Source organism: Panthera uncia (genome assembly GCF_023721935.1).
Source record: "Panthera uncia isolate 11264 chromosome B2 unlocalized genomic scaffold, Puncia_PCG_1.0 HiC_scaffold_24, whole genome shotgun sequence".
NCBI classification, from domain to species: domain Eukaryota; kingdom Metazoa; phylum Chordata; class Mammalia; order Carnivora; family Felidae; genus Panthera; species Panthera uncia.
This window is the reverse complement of record NW_026057580.1, coordinates 9,146,755-9,167,123: the sequence shown is the minus strand read 5'-3', so window position 1 is coordinate 9,167,123 and position 20,369 is coordinate 9,146,755. Positions and strand designations below refer to the sequence as shown.

General features: G+C 45.0%; 1 protein-coding gene and 1 non-coding gene across 2 annotated transcripts; one reads left to right on the top strand and one right to left on the bottom strand.

The window, feature by feature from the left end:
• Positions 1-510: 510 nt before the first annotated feature.
• Positions 511-5,665, bottom strand: LOC125938384 (HLA class II histocompatibility antigen, DO alpha chain). Its single transcript, XM_049653477.1, is given in 5 exon segments — positions 511-2,813; positions 3,052-3,187; positions 3,288-3,569; positions 3,984-4,232; positions 5,406-5,665. Coding segments are annotated over 5 exon segments (753 nt in total). The 5' UTR covers positions 5,488-5,665; the 3' UTR covers positions 511-2,809.
• A 13,595-nt stretch (positions 5,666-19,260) lies between these two features.
• On the top strand, positions 19,261-19,391 carry LOC125939234 (small Cajal body-specific RNA 20). Its single transcript, XR_007462986.1, has one exon. It is a non-coding gene; the product is annotated as a small Cajal body-specific RNA 20 (non-coding RNA).
• Positions 19,392-20,369: the final 978 nt, after the last annotated feature.

The window sequence follows — 20,369 nt, the reverse complement described above, 5'->3', positions numbered from 1 at the left end:
TAAAACATGAAGGGCATGGGCTTTGGGCTCAAACAGACTTGAATTCTGTTCCCTGCTGTGACACTTACAGTTGTGCTACTTTGAACAAGTTAGTGAATTTGTTCAAGCCTCAGTTTCCTCTTATTTAAAAATGGAATGATATTAGTGTTTACCAGATCAGATTACTGGGGATTAGAAAATACAATGTATGTGCACTATATGATACAAGCTCAGTGGGGGGCGGGGGGGAGTAGGATAGAAAGAGAGAGGGAGGATGAGTAGAGGGAATCTGGAGGCAGCCCACACAGAATACTCTTCCAGAGAAAGTGACTGAGGGTAACTTGGAGGAGTGGGGAGGCTGGGGTATAGGACAAAGAGGTGACTTGATGCCCTCAACAGATGAGAAACATGATGTGTTCATCATCTGTAGAGGCAACCCTGAAAAGAAGGAGAGTATGAAAATACAGAAGAGGATATGCCTAATATCTATTCTAAAAGACACAGAAAGGGATCATTCAATATAGGAGGACAATGTTTTTAGTGAGAGACTGTTTACTTTGAACTAGAAGGAAAAAATATGATTATGAAGGCAGATACATAAATCTGAACGATTTGGAATTGTTCCTAAAAGTTCCAATGACTTCTGTGTAATATATGCATAGTGAAAAAAGCACACTTCTGGTCAAAAGAAAACACTTTATTTACTTATTTATTTATTTAGAGAGACAGAGAGCATCCGCAGGGGAGAGGCAGAGAGAGAGGGAAAGAGAGAATCCCAAGCAGGCTCCAGGCTGTTAGCACAGAGCCTGACGTCGGGCTCCATCCCATGAACTGTCAGATCATGACCTGAGCCGAAATCCAGAGTGGGACGCCTAACCAACTGAGCCACACAGGTGTCCCAAAATGAAACTTTTAATGACCTTATTAAACACTAGGGCAGAGATCAGAGAAGCATCTTTCTGAGGATGATCAAGTTAACTTTTGAAAAGCAAAAGATCAGCAGAGATCAGGGCATGTTGGGGACAAACTTATGTTGAGATGTCTTCTGAGAACCAACCCATTCTTCTTTCTCTGAGAATGATCCAACCCCTCTCCTCAGAGGTGGGTGCTCGGTAGCCACGTTTGTACTGTGGATCTTATGCCTCTGGTTACAGTACTTCAGACTGGGATGGGCAACTGCCTCAAATGTGGACATCCGTTTGTTTTTTTAATAATTTAAAATTGTTACTGGGAGATAGTGGTGGATGGGTAGAGCTGAGGTGATGTACAAACTCAGGAACTGCAGGTGAACATATTAGCTGAAAAGGGTAGTCCACAGAGAGAGAAGAATATGGCTAATATGGCTAACATTAGAGGGATAACACAGACCATATGGCCCAGAGAGAGAGCAAGAGAGATTGTTCTAGATTCTACTGGCTTTTCAGTCTGAGTTCTGTTCCCTTAGGCTTGGCTAAAACCCACCCTTGGTTAAGGCACCACTCCTGTATCTTTATTGTAAACATCCTCTCCTTATGTCTGTGATCATTTTAAGAGGGATTATACTACTGGAAAACAAAAGTCTTGATTAGGACAACCCTCCCCCACTTCCAATAGGGTCTTCTTCTGGCCACTGATTTCTTTCAATTTATTGTCTCTTGGAAAGTCTACATGATCTCTTGGTTTCTTTCTTCTCCAGGACTAATGTTCACAATGCCAATCCCCATCTTGCCCTACTTACTTGTATCTGCCTCAACTTTTATGCCCTAAATGACTTAGGTTCTCCAGAAAGGTTTCCTGGACAACCTCAGACCTCAAGGATCCCCTCTTCCAATAGCATCAGGCTATGTCAGTGGGTCTCATGTACCAGACCACAGTCTAAGTCTAGGATGGCTGCATCAGCATCATCTGGAACTTGTTAAAAATCACAGACTGTTACCACTCTCTCCACCTCTAAGATATTAATTCAGTAGATCTGGGTGAGGCCTGCGCTTATTAAAAGGCCCCCAACTGATTCTTACATACATTCCAGTTTGAAAACCACTAAAAGAGAGATCCACTTGAACTTTCTCTAAATATGTGGCCAGGTCTTCTACTAATATGATTGACCCCAGGTTAAGGAAGTAACCATGTTATCCAAGCCACCTGGGATTCTAGGGGATTTGGAAAAAGGAGATGACACTGTAGATTATGCCTGGACACCAAAGGCCTCTTCATTATGGAGTAAATCCAGACAAGAGTAGAATTCTCATGAACCTTTCCTCTCCTGGCAACTCCTTTGAGGGCAAATCTGAATTCAGAAGGTAAATTTCATGAAGTCCTCGTGAAATGGCCCATTCACAAGTAACACACGACAGGCCCCAAACGGATGAGTCAAATGGAACAAGATATAGCTGGACTGGCCTGAGGATGGCTGCCAACCCCAAGTATGAAATGGTTGTGCTAAATGGTCATCACCTGGAATCCCTTCTTCTAGGTCCTAGTATCCTTCACACCCTGAGAGAACTGGCCAAGACCTGGTAGAAAGCATATAGTCCAAACACAATTAAAAAATTTACTGCTGCTAGCCAGAGCTTTGAGTAGAGCAAGATGTGTGTGTGTGTGTGTGTGTGTGTGTGTGTGTGTGTGTGTGTGTTGGGGTGAGAAGGGGCACTGGTTGCTGCCCCACAAGTCCTGCAGTGAGTACCAGATCCAAGAGAGGAGACCTACAGGACAGAGGCTGATCCCATCCAAAGTCAGCACAGTGGTGATATACTTAGCAGACGGAGGCACTGAGTACACAAAGGCTGTCAGAAACTTGCGAGGAGTCCATCAGTTGTCTATCTCCTACAATCTGTTTTTCTCAGAAGGTTCGTTACCTAAAGTGTGAAAACCATATGACCAAGGTCGTTCGAGCTCACAATGCTGGGGTCCTGTCTGATTGCCCACCTCCCCCCAGACCTCACCCCCTCACTCACCTCTACTCTTCTATTCCCTGCCCACTACTTGTCTATGCCACCCTTCTCTGAACTTCTTGCTCCCCAGAGAATGATCCTCCACCCCATCCTGTTCAGAGTCACCCATTCCCCTGCCCCCAGACTCCCGGGGCCTCTGTACCTGGGGGCACTGGACAAGCATGTGCCTCTGATGATGAGAGTGGTGCCCACAAGAAAGCCCACCAGGCCGAGGGCCAGGCCGAGGGCACAGACCAGAGTCTCAGTGGTGTCTGGCAGCGGGATAGGCATCTGGGGCTCTGGGGGAGAGAGAGGAAGGGTCAGGGGGTGCAGTGAAAGGATTCTAGAGTAAAGGAAACATGGGTCTGTGAAGAGTGAGCTGGGGAGGGGGTTCCATACCCCAGTGCCTGAAGAGCGGCTCGTCCAGGCCCCAGTGCTCCACCTTGCAGTCATACATGTCATCTGCTGAAGGCACGAAGGTCAGGTAGTAGAACTTGCGGAACAGATGGTCAGGCTGGGAATAGAAGCTGGTCTGGGCCACCCCCTCGGTGATTATTTGACCATTGCGCAGCCAGGTGATATTGATCACAGGGGGGAAGATGTTGTCCACCATGCAGATGAGGACGTTGGGCTGGCCCAGCTCCACTCGAAACTTGGGGAATACAGTCACCCTCGGAGGCACTAGGAGGAATGAGGCCCTGAATCCCAAAGGCTCATCCCTGCAGCTGGGCCTGACTAGGACTGGGATTCAGGGACACTTCCTCCTATTTGGGATTTGCAGGCAGGGGATTCTCTGGGACATAACTGCAGGGGTGGGAGGGAGGCAGAGGGAGAAGAGGCTGAGGAGGGCAGTGGGGACACCAGGGGCTCCTGTATCTGACAGGTTCCTGAGGGGGAGTCCAGGCGGGAGGGTCAGTCTTCAAGAAAGAAGAGGGCACTGAAGGGATCTAGATCTAGAGCCTCCTGGAAGAGACACGGGCTGAGAGAGAGGTGTGCCAAAGTAGATGGAGGCCTACGAGGTGGGAAGAAGCTTCTCTGGGCCTCCCGTGCCTACAGAGGTGGGGCAGAGGGAGTGAGGAGAGGAAAGGCCAGTACCGTTGGTGGCTCTGGTGCGGTTGGAGCGTTCCACCAAGACATCCAGATGGGCTTTGATCACCGCGATGCTGGCCAGCCCATTCTGTGGGTCAAAGTAGGCGAAGTTGCCAAACTCAGGCAAACGCCACACAGCCTCCCTCTTCTTCAGCTCCACAGAGAACAGCTGTTCCCCATCAAATTCATAGGCAAACTAACCCGAGGCACCATAGGATTGGTAGAAGGCTGGTCCATAGGAGCCCATGTGATCAGCTGTATTGGGTAAGTTCAGGGTCAGAGACAGAAAAGAAAATCTATCAGTCTCACCTAAAACATGTGCCCCATCCTGGGTTCTCTGTGGGGACAGAGTTGAGCTGTTAAGACGGTCCTTGGAGAGTGGGAGGGTTGCTGGGGGTTAACAGAGGGGAAACAGGCACGTGCCCAACACACTGGCAGGAAGAGAGACACAAGTGCATCTGGCATACCAGGTTGGGAAGAAGAGAGGCCACCTAAAATCATGCTTGGGATTCCCAGAGTTAAATGGTAGCTGTGATCATTTGCCTTAGTTGTGCTATCGGGTCCTGTGTGTGACATGAGTGGTGGGGGAGGGCGGGGTGAGGGAAAATGATTAGGATGTGTCTAAGTGGAGCCTTGGGCACAGAGCTGCGGTATAGGTGGGCGTGAGGACAGAAGGTGATGGCTGGCAGAAGTAAGAATTAAGATTTGTGACAGAGACCAAACAGATAGCAAAAGGCAGCCTGAGGTATCGCAGAGAGCACTGGAAAAGGAGTCCAAAGTTCAAGTCAAGATCATGCCCTAACTCTTCCACCTCAATGGATTATGATCAAACGTGTCTCTTTCCAAAACTGAAGCTCAGTTTTCTGAAAATTCAGGTTAGATTTTAATGGGTAAGGGACCTTTCGAATTCTATGAAATTATATGTTCAACAGTCATTGAGGCACTACTATGTACCCAGCACGATGCCAGGCCCCAAGGAAATACAGCTAAACCAGCTGTGGATCCCTCACACACATACACAAGGAGCTCATGTCTAGAGCAGGATTAAGACAGAAAAACAGTTAACTATCCACATGGTGATAAATACTGCAATAAAACTGGACTCGAATGGGCACACTCCAAGCCAGGAAGTGGCACAGAAATCACGGTGCTAGGTGACAGTAGGATGGAGGTTTGGATCTCAGAAAGAAGGAAGGAATTGGGCATGCACTTGAACCTGACAAAGTCTGAACATGCAGCTGGCATAGCTGGACTGAGCTGCACCTGTATTTTAGATCCACAGTGGACATGACAGAGGTGAAAGAGACCGGAGACCCCTTGGTAAAGGAAGTTGCCCATAAACCAGAGAAGGAGAACAATGCAGGCTCTATACTGTCTCTCGTGTAACCCTAGATCTTCTCTCCTCACCCAATCCCCCTCAGCACTCACCCTTGATGGCCCCGGCTTCGTGGGGGCTCAGGAGGCTCATCAAGGTGTGGAGTCCCAGGACTAGCCCCCCACTGAGGACCATTGCCCTTATGCTTTAACCAAGTAAGTTTTGGTGTGGGGCTGTGGTAGGTCTTAAAGGAAGGAGGCAGAGGTAAAGAGGAAGAAAACAGATTCCAGGAGGTGCTGTATTCAGCCAATCAGAGACATTCTCTGAGTTAATGCAGCTGTTGCTGGGTAAAGAAGTACCAAGCCTAGGTGAAAGGTGGAAGAATGCATTGGGCCCTCATGCACCGAGGAGGCTTGACCCACAGGGGAGTCAAAAGGAGGTTTCTGTTTGGGAGGTGGCAGGGGCCTAGATGAACCGTTACTACAAACTCCAAGAAAAGAACCTCTGGAAGGAGAGAACAGGCCATCAGAGAACCACACAGCTGAGCTCAAAGGCTCTAGACTGATCTCTGGCATAGAGAATCCCAGTCTCTCTGCAAGTTTCTACAGACAACTTTGGAGTTAAAAAGTAATATACACCATACTAAGAAACTTTAAAAGGGACATATTGGAATCACAGTAGAATCAAAATCCTTTAAACCTTTAAATTACTTTGGAAAATGTTACTTTATTTCATTGTGTGAGGAAAAAGATGTGTAATTGTCAGAGATGTCTAGAGTAGGGAGCTTCAGTGGACTATTGTGAGGAGGACAGAGGGTGCTGGATAACCTCCATTTGTCCTTGGGCACCCTTCTCCATGCTGCCTGCGGGCTGACCCATGTAGACAGCATCTCCCTTCCCTCTGGCTTCTGCTTGGGCTCGGCATTGGCAGAATTTAGTCCAACATAATAATACATATATCAAGATAGATATTTTCCAGATAAGGAAAAGTCTAACCAAATATCTAAAGGCAGTTTCTGAAAGATCATGAAATAAATGATTTTCAATTTGGAACGGAACTAAGAAATCATCTGAGTCTATGACTCCAAACCTGGCTACACAGGAGAATCACCCAGGGAGCTTGTTAAAAATACCGATTCCTGACCTGAGTTAGAGCAGCCTTTCCAAGGGTAGGACCAGGAGACGTGGGTTTGCAGCATGCTCCCTGGGTGAGCAACATCACTACTGAAAAAAAGAACTATGTTTCCAGCCTTGCACACAAGACAGAGCCTGCGGAAGGCACACCTGATCTGATGGCTCTGGACCAGAAACCACATGCCATTTGTACTCACATTCCATTGGCAAGAATTAAATAATGACCCTGCCTGGGCACAACAGGGCTAGAAAAAGGTATTTTAGCTGTGTGTTCACGAAAATAGTGGTTTGGCAAACATGTGGCACTATCTCTGGACCATCCCAGCTCTATTAACCATGATTATTGACACATTCGAACTTGTTTCTAATATTTTACTTATTTCAATATTTCTGTTTTTTAAGTTTCTGTTTTTAGTCTTCATCATCTTTAAAAAAGTGTTATCTAGGGGCGCCTGGGTGGCTCAGTCAGTTAAGTGTCCGACTTCGGCTCAGGTCATGATCTCGTGGTCTGTGAGTTCGAGCCCCACATCAGGCTCTGTGCTGACCGCTCAGAGCCTGGAGCCTGCTCCAGATTCTGTGTCTCCTTCTCTCTCCGCCCCTCCCATGCTCATGCTCTGTCTCTCTGTCTCTCAATAATAAATAAACGTTAAAAAATAAATAAATAAATAAATAAATAAATAAATAAAGTGTTATCTATACCTTATCTATCTTCCCTCTTACCAGATAAGAACTTTAGCATGCTTTCAAATTATTCATAGACTTCCTCTCTTCCTCACCAAGGTGTTTGATCAATGTTACTACTTCTGGTCCTTTTTGTGGTACCTCCTGACATTTTTTCTCTTATTGGAATAGAGAAACTTCACTTCTTCCAAAAATGTTTGAAGCATGAGTAGTTGCGTGGCAAATCTCCTGAAATTTTGTATGCTTGAGAATATTTTTATTATATCATCACTTTTGAATAATGTTTAGCTATGTATTAAATTATAAGTTGGAAGATGTTTTTCTTTTATCCTTCTTTTTTTTTTTCAACTAAAACACACTTTTTTCCCCTTTGATTGAAAGCCTTATGGGATACACAGGTTTAATGGAGCTGACCTCAGTTTTGTTCACACTGACTCCAATGAGTTGCATTTGGGTTTCCTATGCTTGACCTTGCTCAATTGCTACTGTTGCCCTTGGTTGGTCCTCTTTCAGGATCAAGGTGGGTGCTTTCATGTAAAATCTTAGTTTTAATTCCTCCTCTGGCAGTTCTTTCACAGATTCTTAGCTTTGCATAATTATACCCACAGTGGAATCAACATCATCACATCACCAAGATAAATCCTCCTACTCCAACGTGATCTTCTGCTTGTTAACAAAATATGTCCAAGGCAAGCCACAACAGATCCTAATGAACCATACAATATTGAATCCCATGCATAGGGAATGTTTTCAACATTAAAATTCCTAGGAGCTTAGGGGCACATGGGTGTCTCAGGCAATTGAACGTTCGACTCTTGATTTTGGCTCAGGTCATGATCCAGGGGTAGTAGGATCTCTCTCCCTCTGCCCTTCTCCCCTACTGGCACATTCTCTCTAAAATAAAAAATAAATAAATAAAATAAATAACATAACAAATATAATATAAAAAATAAAATAAAGTCCCTAGGAGTTTAAAGGGCTGGGATAAAATTAAAAAGAACCTTGCCCTTGGCAGGCTCACAGGGCTTAGGTCAGGCAGTCCTGGGCTCCAGCGGGTGTTTTCCTCTTTAATACCATCCCAATGTCTTTTTGCATCCAGTGTTTCAGTTAAGAATTCAGTCAATCTTTCTGTCTGGAAGCTTTTAGAATTTTCTCATTACCTTTGATCTTTTAAATTTTTGTTATATTGTCTCTAAAAAGGGTTTTTCCTTCTCTTGCCGTGGGATATTATGGATCCTCTGTAGATTTTCATTCTGAGATTCATCTCTTTATTTCTATAATACTTTCCTCCTCTCTGTTTTTTTTCTTTTTTTAAAATTTTTTATCTTTATTGACTTTTGAGAGAGAGAGACAGACAGACAGACAGAGCGCCAGCAGGGAGGAAAAGGGAGACACAGAATCGGAAACAGACTCCAGGCTCCGAGCTGTCAGCACAGAGCAAGATGCAGGGCTCGGGGCTTGAACTCACAGACCAGAGATTGTAACCTGAGCCAAAGTCAGACACCCAACCCACCGAGCCACCCAGGCGTCCCTAATTTTTTTCTCTTCATGAAATTCCTATTGTCTCTATTTAGGCACTTCTCTCCCCAATCTCTTTTGACATCTCTATTTTCTTTTTCTTCTTTTTAAATTTTTTAATGTTTACTTATTTTTGAGAGAGAGAGATAGGGTATAAACAGGGAAGGGGCAGAGAGAGAGGGAAACAGAAGCAGTCTCCAGGCTCTGAGCTGCCAGCACGGACCCCAAAGTGGGGCTCAAACTCACGAACTGTGAGATCATGACCTGAGCTGAAGTCGGAAGCCTACCCAACTGAGCCACCCAGGCGTCCCCTTGACATCTCTATTTTTAATTTTGTTTATTCTAGGAGAGTTTGTCAGTGTAGTCCTCCCACTTACTCATTTGTTTTTCCATTGTATATTCCCGTTGGTGGGTTGTTTTTTTTTTTTTTAACGTTTATTTATTTTTGAGACAGAGAGAGACAGAGCATGAATGGGGGAGGGTCAGAGAGAGGGAGACACAGAATCTGAAACAGGCTCCAGGCTCTGAGTTGTCAGCACAGAGCCCGACGCGGGGCTCGAACTCACAGACCGCGAGATCATGACTTGAGCCGAAGTCGGCTGCTTAACCGACTGAGCCACCCAGGCGCCCCTGGTTGGTGGGGTTTTTATTTTGACTTTTACATTTGTTTTCATGCCTAGAACTTTTTATAGCTTTCCCTTATTCCTTGTTTTTTCACATTATAATAGCGTTTCATATTTTTTAATGCACTTTTTATGTTCATTTTATGTGGCTGTTCTATATTTTCTAATACTTCTTTAAGGACACACATGGGCCTGTTTGTTGTTTTTCTTTTGGGGTGTGGAAGTCCCCAAAGGGAGGGAGTTATTATTTTGGACTGAGAGTGTCCATCTGTGTCAGTATCATGAATGTAAAGGGAGGGAAGGGCTGGAGTCCTAGGACAGCACAAAACCAATTACCACCCTTTTAATGTCACCTTGCTGGTGACAGTTCAGGTCAGGGCTTCAGGATAAAAAGTGCTGGAAGAGGCCAGTCCTCTCTCTTAGTGACCCAGCCCTGGGGCTGGTAGATAGAGTGCTAAAGAGTGAATGGCTATGGCATCAGGGGCACCTATTGTCCTGGCCCCTCCCCACCCCAGCAGGGATTTCAACCTAGACTTTCTCCCCAACCCTCTACAGCAGGATGAGCAATCAGGATCTCACCACTGTTTTTTGCATTGTGGGGCAAACAATAATTATTCAAGCCCAATGCTGGGGAAGAGCAAAAACAGGTTGCTTCTAATGAATCTTGTCACAACAAGCAACCCACCCTAAAACAATTGACAGTGTCATTAGGGATTCCCACTGGTTTCCCTCCACAGTTTCTCCAGGGTTGGTTTTTAAGAGTTGGGAGCCAAGAACACATGCAAATTTATCCTGGCAGGAAGCAGGTCTCTCCATTATTTTCCTATAATATTTATGTATGAATTACATCCCCTCATACAGAAATGTCAAAGGGTCGTGGTTCATTGACTCTTTGTTATATAACCCCCTCTCTTCCTGCAGATGCTAACACGGTATTAAATAAATGCTTGTCAAATGAACAAATAGATGACAACAAATAAAAATCAATGAGGTGAATACCAGTGGTCCTAGAGAGAGAGAGAGAAACATTCTAGTACAGGAAACAAAGTCTGAAAATAAAAGACAGGGTTAACATCTGAGTAAAGTGTCTGCTCTTTGAATATGACATAAATTCAGTTACTCTAAATCGTCTAAAACATTGACTTTGAAGTAAACATGGTTGTGTCCATCATGTTCTCTGGAGCGTAAGTTGAGGTAGGTGTTAGGAGATATTATTCATTGAACACATATTTATGGAACACCTACTGCGTCCTGGAGACACAGAGGAAAGCAGGACATGGCCCCTTCCCTTAGGATTAGTGCTGTCCTATATAGTCAACACCGCCATGTGTGGTCATTGAGCACTTGCAATATGGCTAGTTCTGAGATATACTATAAACAGAAAACCACAAGGGGCCGCCTGGGTGGTTCAGTCGATTGAGCGTCTGACTTCAGCTCAGGTCATGATCCCAGTCTGTGGTTTGGAGCCCCGCATTGGGCTCTGTGCTGACAGCTCAGAGCCTGGAGCCTGCTTCGGATTCTGTGTCTCCCTCTCTCTGCCCCTCCCCCACTCATGTTCTGTCTCTCTCTCTCTCTCTCTCTCTCTCTGTCAAAAATTAATAAAATTTTAAAAAAAGAAAACCACTGAATTTCAAAGACTTTGTAAAAAATATATGTATTATACATTTAAAATTACATATAACGGAGAATCTGGGTGACACAAGTAGGTTAAGCATCCGACTTTGGCTCAGGTCATGGTCTCACAGTCCATGAGTTAGAGCCCTGCACTGGGCTCTGTGCTGGCAGCTCAGAGCCTGGAGCCTGCTTCAGATTCTGTGTCTCCGTCTCTCTCTCTCTGCCCCTCCCCCAATCGCGCGCTCTCTCTCTTTCTCTCATAAATAAACATTAAAGAAATTTTAATTATATATAAGTAATATAATCTCATTATTAGTTTTTATATTAATTAATGTTTAATTGGCAATATTTTAAATATGTTTTATATATGTGTGTGTGTGTATATATATATATATATATATACATATTTCATGTTTAATTTTGAAAGAGCGCAAGTCGGGGAGGGGCAGAGAGAAGGGGACAGAGGATCCGAAGAGGGCTCTGCGCTCACAGCAGAGAGCCCAATGCGGGGCTTGAACTCACAAACCGGGAGATCATGACCTGAGCCTCTCAGTCAGCCGACTGAGCCACCCGGTGCCCCTACAATATATTATTAAATTCATTCTTTCTTATTACCTTTTTAAAGTGGCTCCTAGAAAATATGATATTGAATACATAACTCATTATACCGGACAGTGCTGCTCTGGTTACTCATGGTTGGCTACCAGTTAGCCATTCAATTATTTTCTTAGATTCTTCCATTTCAGCAGCTTCCTTGCCAGGGGCTGGGGGTCCTTTCCTGTGACCACCCAGAGATTCCACCAGAGGGCGATCTTACTTTTCACTGTTTCAACTTTGGACCTTAGATCTATTTTATGTATGTGTATTTAACTACCTTTGGTCTGTTTTGCTTCAGGCACCATGCTACGCTCTGGGACCACAATTACGGTTCCTGTCATCCCAGCTATTTCAATTTATCAAGAAGTCTATAAACAACTAATTATGATGTGGAAAGCAAGAAAAATCAAAGCCATTATATTAATGTGCAACATGAATGTTCATATGGTCTTCAACTTTCTGGGGTGATCCTTTCTTAGTAATTAATTAAGTAGTTCCGACGCAGACAATTTCAGGATTTCAAGTGGTCTAGTTCTCTCCCCAGAGATTCCTGGACAGAGAAGTGACACAAGTGTGTGCTTCCAACATGCCAGGTCCTCGGTGCCTCTTGCCCCAACCTCCTGCTCCGGGCACACTGTACCAGTCATTTTGAGGCTGCTCCCTACCATAGCTGGTCTCTTGCTGGCCATGTTTTCAGGCTCTGAACTTCTGTCATGTTGCTGCAAGCTGCTTGCTTCGCCAAGAACTTACCCCTCCCATTCCCTGACTTCTCTAAATCCCAGAGCCCCAACCTCTTATCCCCTGGGAAGAAATTGAAAATTTTAAGCCCAAATCACTCTTCTTTTGTATCTGTAGATAGTTCGAAATATAACATTAAAACTCATATGTGAAAAAAAATTAAATATAGATATAGATATAGATTTCTTTCACCATTGATTATGCTGTTAGGTGTGGGACTCATGGCTTTTATTATGTTGGGGTCATTTCCTTCTACTTCGAGTTTGTTGAGTGTTTTCACCATAAAAGAGTGTCAAAATTTTGTCAAATGCCTTTTTGCATCAATTGAAATGATCATTTGGGTTTTTTCCTCCATTCTGTTAATGTCGTATATAACATTGATTAATTTTTATATGTTGAACCATGGTTGCATACCGAGAATAATTCCTAATTGGAGTGTAATTCTTTTCATATACTGCTGGATTCAGTTTGCTAGTATTTTGATGAGGATTTTTGCATCGATATTCATAAGGGATATTGGTCTTTAGTTTTCTTTTCTTGTAGTGCCTTTGTCTGGCTTTGGTATCAGGACAATAATAGCTTCATTGAATAAGTTAGGATGTGTTCCCTCCTTTTCAATTCTTTTTCAGTTCTTTTTTTTTTAATGTTTATTTATTTTTGAGAGAGAGAGACAGAGACAGAGACAGAGTGTGAGTGGGGGAGGGCAGATAGAGAGGGAGACACAGAATCTGAAGTAGGCTCCAAGCTGTCTGCACAGAGCCCGATGCTGGGCTGGAACTCAGAAACTGCAAGATCATGACCTGAGCCGAAGTCAGACGCTCAGCCAACTGAGCCACCCAAGCGCCCTGCTCCTTTTCAATTCCTTGAGGAGGATTCATATTAGTTCTTTACAGTTAAGTGGAATTCACCAGTGAAGAGCAGCTTTCCTTTGTCCAAAGATTCTTTCTACTGACTTAACCTTACTAGTTATAGTTCTACTCAGATTTTCTATTTGTTGTTGATTCGCTTTAGCTAGGTTTTGTGTTCCTAGGTATTTGTCCATTCCATCCAGGTTATCTAATTTTTAGTCATCCAATTGTTCATGACATTCTCTTTTAATCTTTTTTGTTTTTGTGGAATCAGTAGTAATGTCCCCAATTCATCTCACACTAGTAATTTGAATCTTCTGTCTCTTTTTTTCCACCAATCTATATAATGGTTTCTTAATCTTTTTGAAGACACAATGTTTGGTTTTATTTATTTTCAGTATATTTGTCTATTCTCTATTTTCTTTATCTCTGATTTAATCTTTATTGTTTCCTTCCATCTGCCAGCTTTGGGTTGTTTGTTCTTCTCTTGCTAGTTCCTAAGGCTGTGAAGTAGGTGATTGGTTTGAAGTCTCCCTTTTTTTAAAAAAATTTTTTTAATGTTTTATTTATTTTTGAGACAGAGACAGAGCATGAGCAGGGGAGGGGCAGAGAGAGAGGGAGACACAGAATCTGAAACAGGCTCCAGGCTCTGAGCTGTCAGCACAGAGCCCGACGCAGGGCTTGAACTCACAGACCACGAGATCATGACCTGAGCCAAAGTCGGACGCTCAACCGACTGAGCCACCCAGGGGCCCCTGAAGTCTCCCTTTTTAATGTAACTGTTTACAGATATAAATTTCCCCCTTACTGCTGTTCTTACGTATGTTGCACTGTATGTTGTGTATTAGTTTTTATTCATCTAAGTATCTCCTAATTTCCCTTGTGATTTCTTCTTTGATCTACTAATTGTTTGCGTGTTTTAGTTAACTTCCACAAATTTGTGACTTTTCCAGTTTGCCTTCTATTGTCTCTAAATGATATTTTAAATCAATGCATTACATTTTTAAAAATATTCTGCTGGTATTTAGGTTAAATGCTACCTGGAAGTTGTGATTATTTTCATGGATCAAGGTACATTCCACACTTTTGAGGTCAAGTCTCTCTACAGCAGCACTTGAAAAGTGAAAAGATATGTTGGGGCGCCTGCGTGGCTCAGTCAGTTAAGCAGCTGACTTTAGCTCAGGTCATGATCTCACAGTTTGTGAGTTCAAGCCCTGCATCAGGCTTTGTGCTAACAGCTCAGGGCCTGGAGTCTGCTTCAGATTCTATGTCTCCCTCTCTCTGTTCCTCCCCCACCCCTCAAAAATAAATAAACATTAAAAAAATCTTTTTTTAAAGAAAAGTGAAAAGATATGTTAACTTGCAAGCTAAGAGGCCTTTCTTACACCAGGCTTTAAGAAAGCTTTACGAAATTTATTTCTACATTTCCAGCATGTAACACACACAAAAAAACAGAGGTATATTTAAGATATAATACTGGCACAGAAGAGAGAGAAGCTCACTGTGGAAAAGAGAAAGAAATAGGCAAGGCTTTCCGGAGGAGGTGACGTGAGCCAAGACTGTGCACCAGCACAGCAGGAAGGCAGTCAGAACAGCATCATTCTCCATTTCCCCAACTCTTTCTGTCCTGCTATGCCTTCTTCTGAGGCCTTTTCCCACTAGTGGGATTCTGCTTCTCCCTGGACCCAACAGGAAATATCACCTCCCCCTTCCTCCTCCAGCTGCCAGCAGAATTGATTGCTTTCTCCTTAGTATGACCATTGCTTTCTAAATATCACTGAATCTCCTTTAGCATTGAGCCACATTTTATATATTTATGTATATGTATGCGTGTTTATTTACTTGATTTTCTTCTGTTCCCTGTGAAGGCCCTGTTGTTTAAAGGTAGAAAGAACTTCAGAAATCATTGAGTTAAGTCCTCTCCTTTTTATAAGTGAGAACACCAAGGCCTAGAAAGCTTCTGTGACTAAGGTCACCTAACTCACTATTTTAAAAGATAGTTTTTAAAAATCCAGCCCTGAGGTGAGACTTTGAGAAGAATAGCTAGAACCGTGCACATTAATATAACATGCTGTCAAAAGTTCGAAATAGCCAAGATAAAAACCAATGAATCACTAAAGTAATTAGTAAAAATGTATTGTGCACACACCAAAAGTACAGTTTGCAGACCAGGAGCTCTCAGACCAGAGCATGTAAAGAGCCTCAGGGTATATTGTTATAAAGCAGCTTGTGCCGTGAGAAAGCAGTGACTGTTTATTCTTCACAAATTGGCTACAATATGAGAATTTTCAGGGGTTCCCTCATATCAACCTTGGGACACAGTTCAAGTTTTGCTTATTATTTCCGAAAGCACAAGCCAGAAATGATCCAGGTCAAGTTCGCCTTGCAAAATAAGCTAAATTAAGCTTTGTATGATCAAACTGGTTTGTCAGTTTATAATTTTCAAGGCTGGCCTCCGTTCGGCTTTGATTTTCACAGGCCATCTCTCAGTAAATGCAAGACAGACGCTGCGGAAGCTCGAGGAATACAAAGCAGCGCAATCTGGTCGGCACTAGGACCCCGGGGGCGCCGGGTCAGCGCTCTCCGCCGGCGGGAGGTGGCGCCGGTTTGAGGTCGGGCGGGAGCTGGGAGTCAGGGGTGGGGGGAGGCGGGAGGACGGGGAACGGCGGTCCTGACCGCCCTGGTCCGCCCCGGGGGGTCGTCGGGTTTTCGGGGAGTGGGGGTCGGGCGCCCCCAGCTCTGCGCCTCTGCAGCTCGCAGCGCACTTCGTGTCGCGGGGACGCCGAGGGCGCCGGCCGTCTCCCGGGGTGCGGCGTCTGGACGGGCAGGTCGTAGCCGGGAGGAGAGGGCGCGCTTCCGCGGGGAACCGGGGAAGGACACGCCAGTGACCGAGCTGGAGCTGCTGAAGGGCCCGGAACGGGGCGAAGCGGGTCCCGGCGCGGACGCGGGCCGAGGGGCGGGGCGTGCAGACTGTGTGTGCAGGAGCGTATGGGCTCCCTCGCGCTGTCGCTGGTGGCGGGAAGGGGGCTTTGGGGCTGCGGTTGAGGGACAGGGAGCCAGGTCTGGAACGCGAGGGCAGGGCCAGGAGGGGCTGGGCAGGAGATAAGAGAAAGCGAGGTCCTCGGGGCTCGCAGACCTGCACCTGGCTGGCCGTGGGGGCGAGAGGAACAGAGGAGGCAGGGGGTGCAGGCGTGGCCTGTGGGACTGGCAGGTGCTGACCCGGCCTCCAAGCGCAGCACCGCCTCCTGGCGCAGTAGGAAGAAACGCTGGTGGGGAAAGACCTTTGGGTCTGAGACGCTTGAGGGACACAGGTGAACAGTTACTATAAAATAGGGTCTGGAGCCGATGAGAAGGCTCTGGCTTTCGTGAGATCATCGAGGAGAGCGGATCCTGGGAGAGGAGAGCAAAGGACTGACCCTCAGAAACCTAGACAGTTGTGATGTTGGCTAACAGACAAAAGCCTGGGAAGGAAACCAGAAAATGAAGAGCAGGTATTAGGAGAGTCGGACAGAGAAGTGTGCCAGAAACTGAGGTCGACAGGGTGACTAAACCAATGGGAACAGTGACTGGGGAAGATGAAGACAGGTTGAAATGTGGGTTGGGAAATCAGGGAGACGGGGAGAGCAGGCTGGCTGCAGCACCGGGAGCAGGAGCTGAGAAGTAAGGCGGGTGAGTGTGGAGCCTAAGATCTATGGGGGCTGAGATGCCATTTTAGTTGTCTTTGATTTCCCATCGCTGGGCATAGAGTAGCGTTGGGGCTCAATGGTGCTGTTCTTTAAGGAATCAGTATACAGAGAAGAGAGCTGAGCTTCTTTCTGGCAACTTGTGCAGAGGAAGAGACCAACGAGAATAGCATTGAGGAGTGGAGGAGTGAGCTGTGAACAAAAACAAGGACTCTTGTCACAGAGACAAAGGAAAGGATGAAGGGTGAGAGAAGGGACTGGTTGTGGGTGTCCCCAGCTTTTGTTTCTTCTTGGGAAAGTGGAAGACAAGGTCATCTGCTAAGAATGAGATAGTGGACAAATCGGGTGGGAATTAAGACAGTGACATCTTTTTTTTTAGTCTTTTTTTTTTTTAACTTTTGAGAGACAGAGCTCCCTGGGCGAGGGGCAGAGAGAGAGAGAGGGAAACACGGAATCTGAAGCAGGCCCCAGGCTCTGTGCTGTCAGCACAGAGCCCAACGCGGGGCTTGAACTCATTGACGGTAACATCATGACCTGAGCTGAAGTCGGACACTTAACCAACTGAGCCGCTCAGGTGCCCCAAGAGAGTGACATCTTTTAAAACTCAAGTTGTTGGGGTGCCTGGGTGGCTCAGTTGGTTAAGCAGCCAACTTCGGCTCGGGTCATGATCTCATGGTCCGTGTGTTCGAGCCCCGCGTCAGGCTCTGTGCTGACAGCTCAGAGCCTGGAGCCTGCTTCTGTTTCTGTGTCTCCCTCTCTCTCTGCCCCTCCCCCATTCACGCTCTGTCTCTCTCTGCCTTTCAGAAATGAATAAATGTTTAAAAAATAATAATAATAATACAATAAATAAGTAAATAAAATTCAAGTTGCTGGAGCACCTGGATGGCTCAGTAGGTTGAGCCTCCGACTTCAGCTCAGGTCATGACCTTACGGTTCGTGAGTTCAAACCCCACATCAGGCTCACTGCCGTCAGCCTGTAGCCTGTCAGCGCAGAGCCCACTTCAGATCCTCTGTCCCCCTCTCCCTGCCCCTCCCCAGCTTGCACGCTCCCAAAAACGAAATAAATAAATTTTTAAAAAGGCAAGTTGCCGAGTTAATTAGGTGGGAGAAATGCCCAAAGACGAGAAATAGGAATGGTAAATTATTGAGGGCCTCGTACAGACTTTGTAGGGTTGCAGATCTGCTGAATGGCATCATTTTCTCTAGCAATGATCAGCTGCCAGATAGCGGAGAGTGCTGGATGCCAGCCTAAGAAGTTTGGGTTTATCTTCAAAGGGCCCCAAGCCCTGCTCACCAGAATCTCCTAGAAATCTTCCCTAAAGCACAGATTCCCCAGACTCTCTGCCCAGAGATCCAGATTCAGTGGGTGGTGAGGTCTGGAAATCTGTATTTTTAATTAGCTCTCTACTGACTCCCATATAGCCAATTAAGTGATGGCAGACCCTGAAGATTTTTTTTTCAGTTTTATTGAGGTATAATTGACAAATAGGAATTATATATATTTAAGGTGTTCAACTTGATGTTTTGATGTATGTATGCATTGTGAAATGATCGCTACAATCAAGCTAATTAACATATTCATCACCTCACGTGGTAGCCATTGTCTTTCTGTGTATGCGCACACACGTGTGTGTGTTGAGAACATGAGATCTACCCTCAACAAATTTCAGGTATGCAATACGGTATTGTTAACTGCAATCACCATGCTGTACATAAGATCTCCAGAACCTATTCATCTTGGATAACTGAAAATGTATACCCTTTGACCAATATCTCCCCGTTTCCACCTCCCCTTAGCCCCTAATTACCATCATTCTTCTCTCTGCCTCCATGAATTTCACTTAGATCCCACATGTAATATTTGTCTTTCGGTGTCTGCCTTATTTTACTTAGCATAGTGTTAGCCATATAGCTAATTTAGCATGTGTATTATGCATAATAATATATATATACAATATATGTATTCCTACATACATACAATAGATATATGCTCAGAAGTGAGGTTATTAGATCATATGGTAGTTCTATTTTTAATTTTTTGAGGACACTCCGTACTGTTTTCCATAATGGCTCTATCAATTTCCACTTCCACTACCAGTGTACAAGAACTGCCTTTTGTCCACATCCTCAGCAACACGTATCTTTTGTCTTTTGATAATAGCCCTTCTAACAGGTATGAGATATCTCTTCTCATTGTGAAGGAGCTTTCCCCCAATGTTTTCTTCTGGGATTTTATGGTTTCAAGCCTATGTTTAAGTCTTTAATACATTTTGAGCTGATTTGCATATATGGTGTGAGACAAGGGCCCAGTTTCATTTTTCTGCATACACGTACCCAATTTTCCCTACAATATTTATTGAAGAGACTCTCCTTTCCCCATTGCATGTTTTTGAAACTCCTCGTGAAGACCAATTGACCATAGATGCACTGATTTTATTTCTGGGCCCTCTATTCTGTTCCATTTGCCTATATGTTGGTTTTTATACCAGTACCATACTGTTTTCGATTACTTTGTAATATATTTTGACATTAGGGCCTCTCTCCCACGGGACTGCGGGGGGCCCCTTTTCTCCTCGGCCAGGTCTGGAGGGCAAGATCAGCCCTTGAAGATCATTGTCAGGACTGCCACAAGCTGGCAGCCTTGTTTTCCTGCCTCAGACATCTGTGGTTGCTGGGAGCCCTCACTTGGTCTATACCAGGCATGCCAACCCCATAGCCAGACTAGGGTCTGAAGTGGCAACACTGGCCATGGGGCCTACAGCTCTCCTCAGATAGTGCTAGGTTCTCATGGGCTGAACCTGGCCTGTGTTGCCCCAAAAGTAGCTTGGCCCCTTGTCTGCCCCATAGGCAACACCTAACAAACACCTAAACAGGTAGTGATCTACAACAAAGATCCCTGTGAGGGAGTGGGGCCTCTCACCTCCTGCTCTCCTACTAAACAACTGCTTTGGCCCCAGGGGATATTACTGGGAGAGGAGAGGGTGCCCACAAGTGAGGACTTGTGTTGTAGAAGGGTCATCTGAGGCCACCTAACTCAGAGAGGGTCACCATTTTTCCCTATGTGGATTAGCTTGGGTGCCAGCCAGGCCACTCCATCCACCCACTCAGAGCTGTGTCTCCTGCCATAGGGTCCTGTACAGGATTGTGAGAAGTGGGGTGGTGAGGAAGAGCCCCGAGTGAGTGCTGGAGAATAAGGAGCAACACAAGCATCAGGGCAAGGAGGTCAGAGCTGGCACTCAGTACACCGGCCATAAGCACGAGCCCCACTTGCAAGCAGTTACCTCTATCTAATCGGACAGCTCGGGCTCCACACAGTTGCAAGTGGGAAGTTTTATGTGTTGAAGTGCCTACTTCGTCAACTAACAAAATAATGTTTTAGAGAAGTTTTCAAGCTCTAACAGTTTTTCTTCACTAACAAAAGTTCTGAAAGCATCTTACTGTGTTCTAAAAGCAATAAACCACTTTCTGTGGAAAAAAAATTAGGAAATGTGATGCCTCCAGATTTGTTCTTGCTCAGATTTGTTTTGGCTATTTCGGGTCTTCTGTGTTTCCTGTGATTAAGATTATTTTTTTTTATTTCTATAAAGAATTCCATTGGGATTTTGACAGGAATTGCATTGAATCTGTAAATCACCTTGAGTA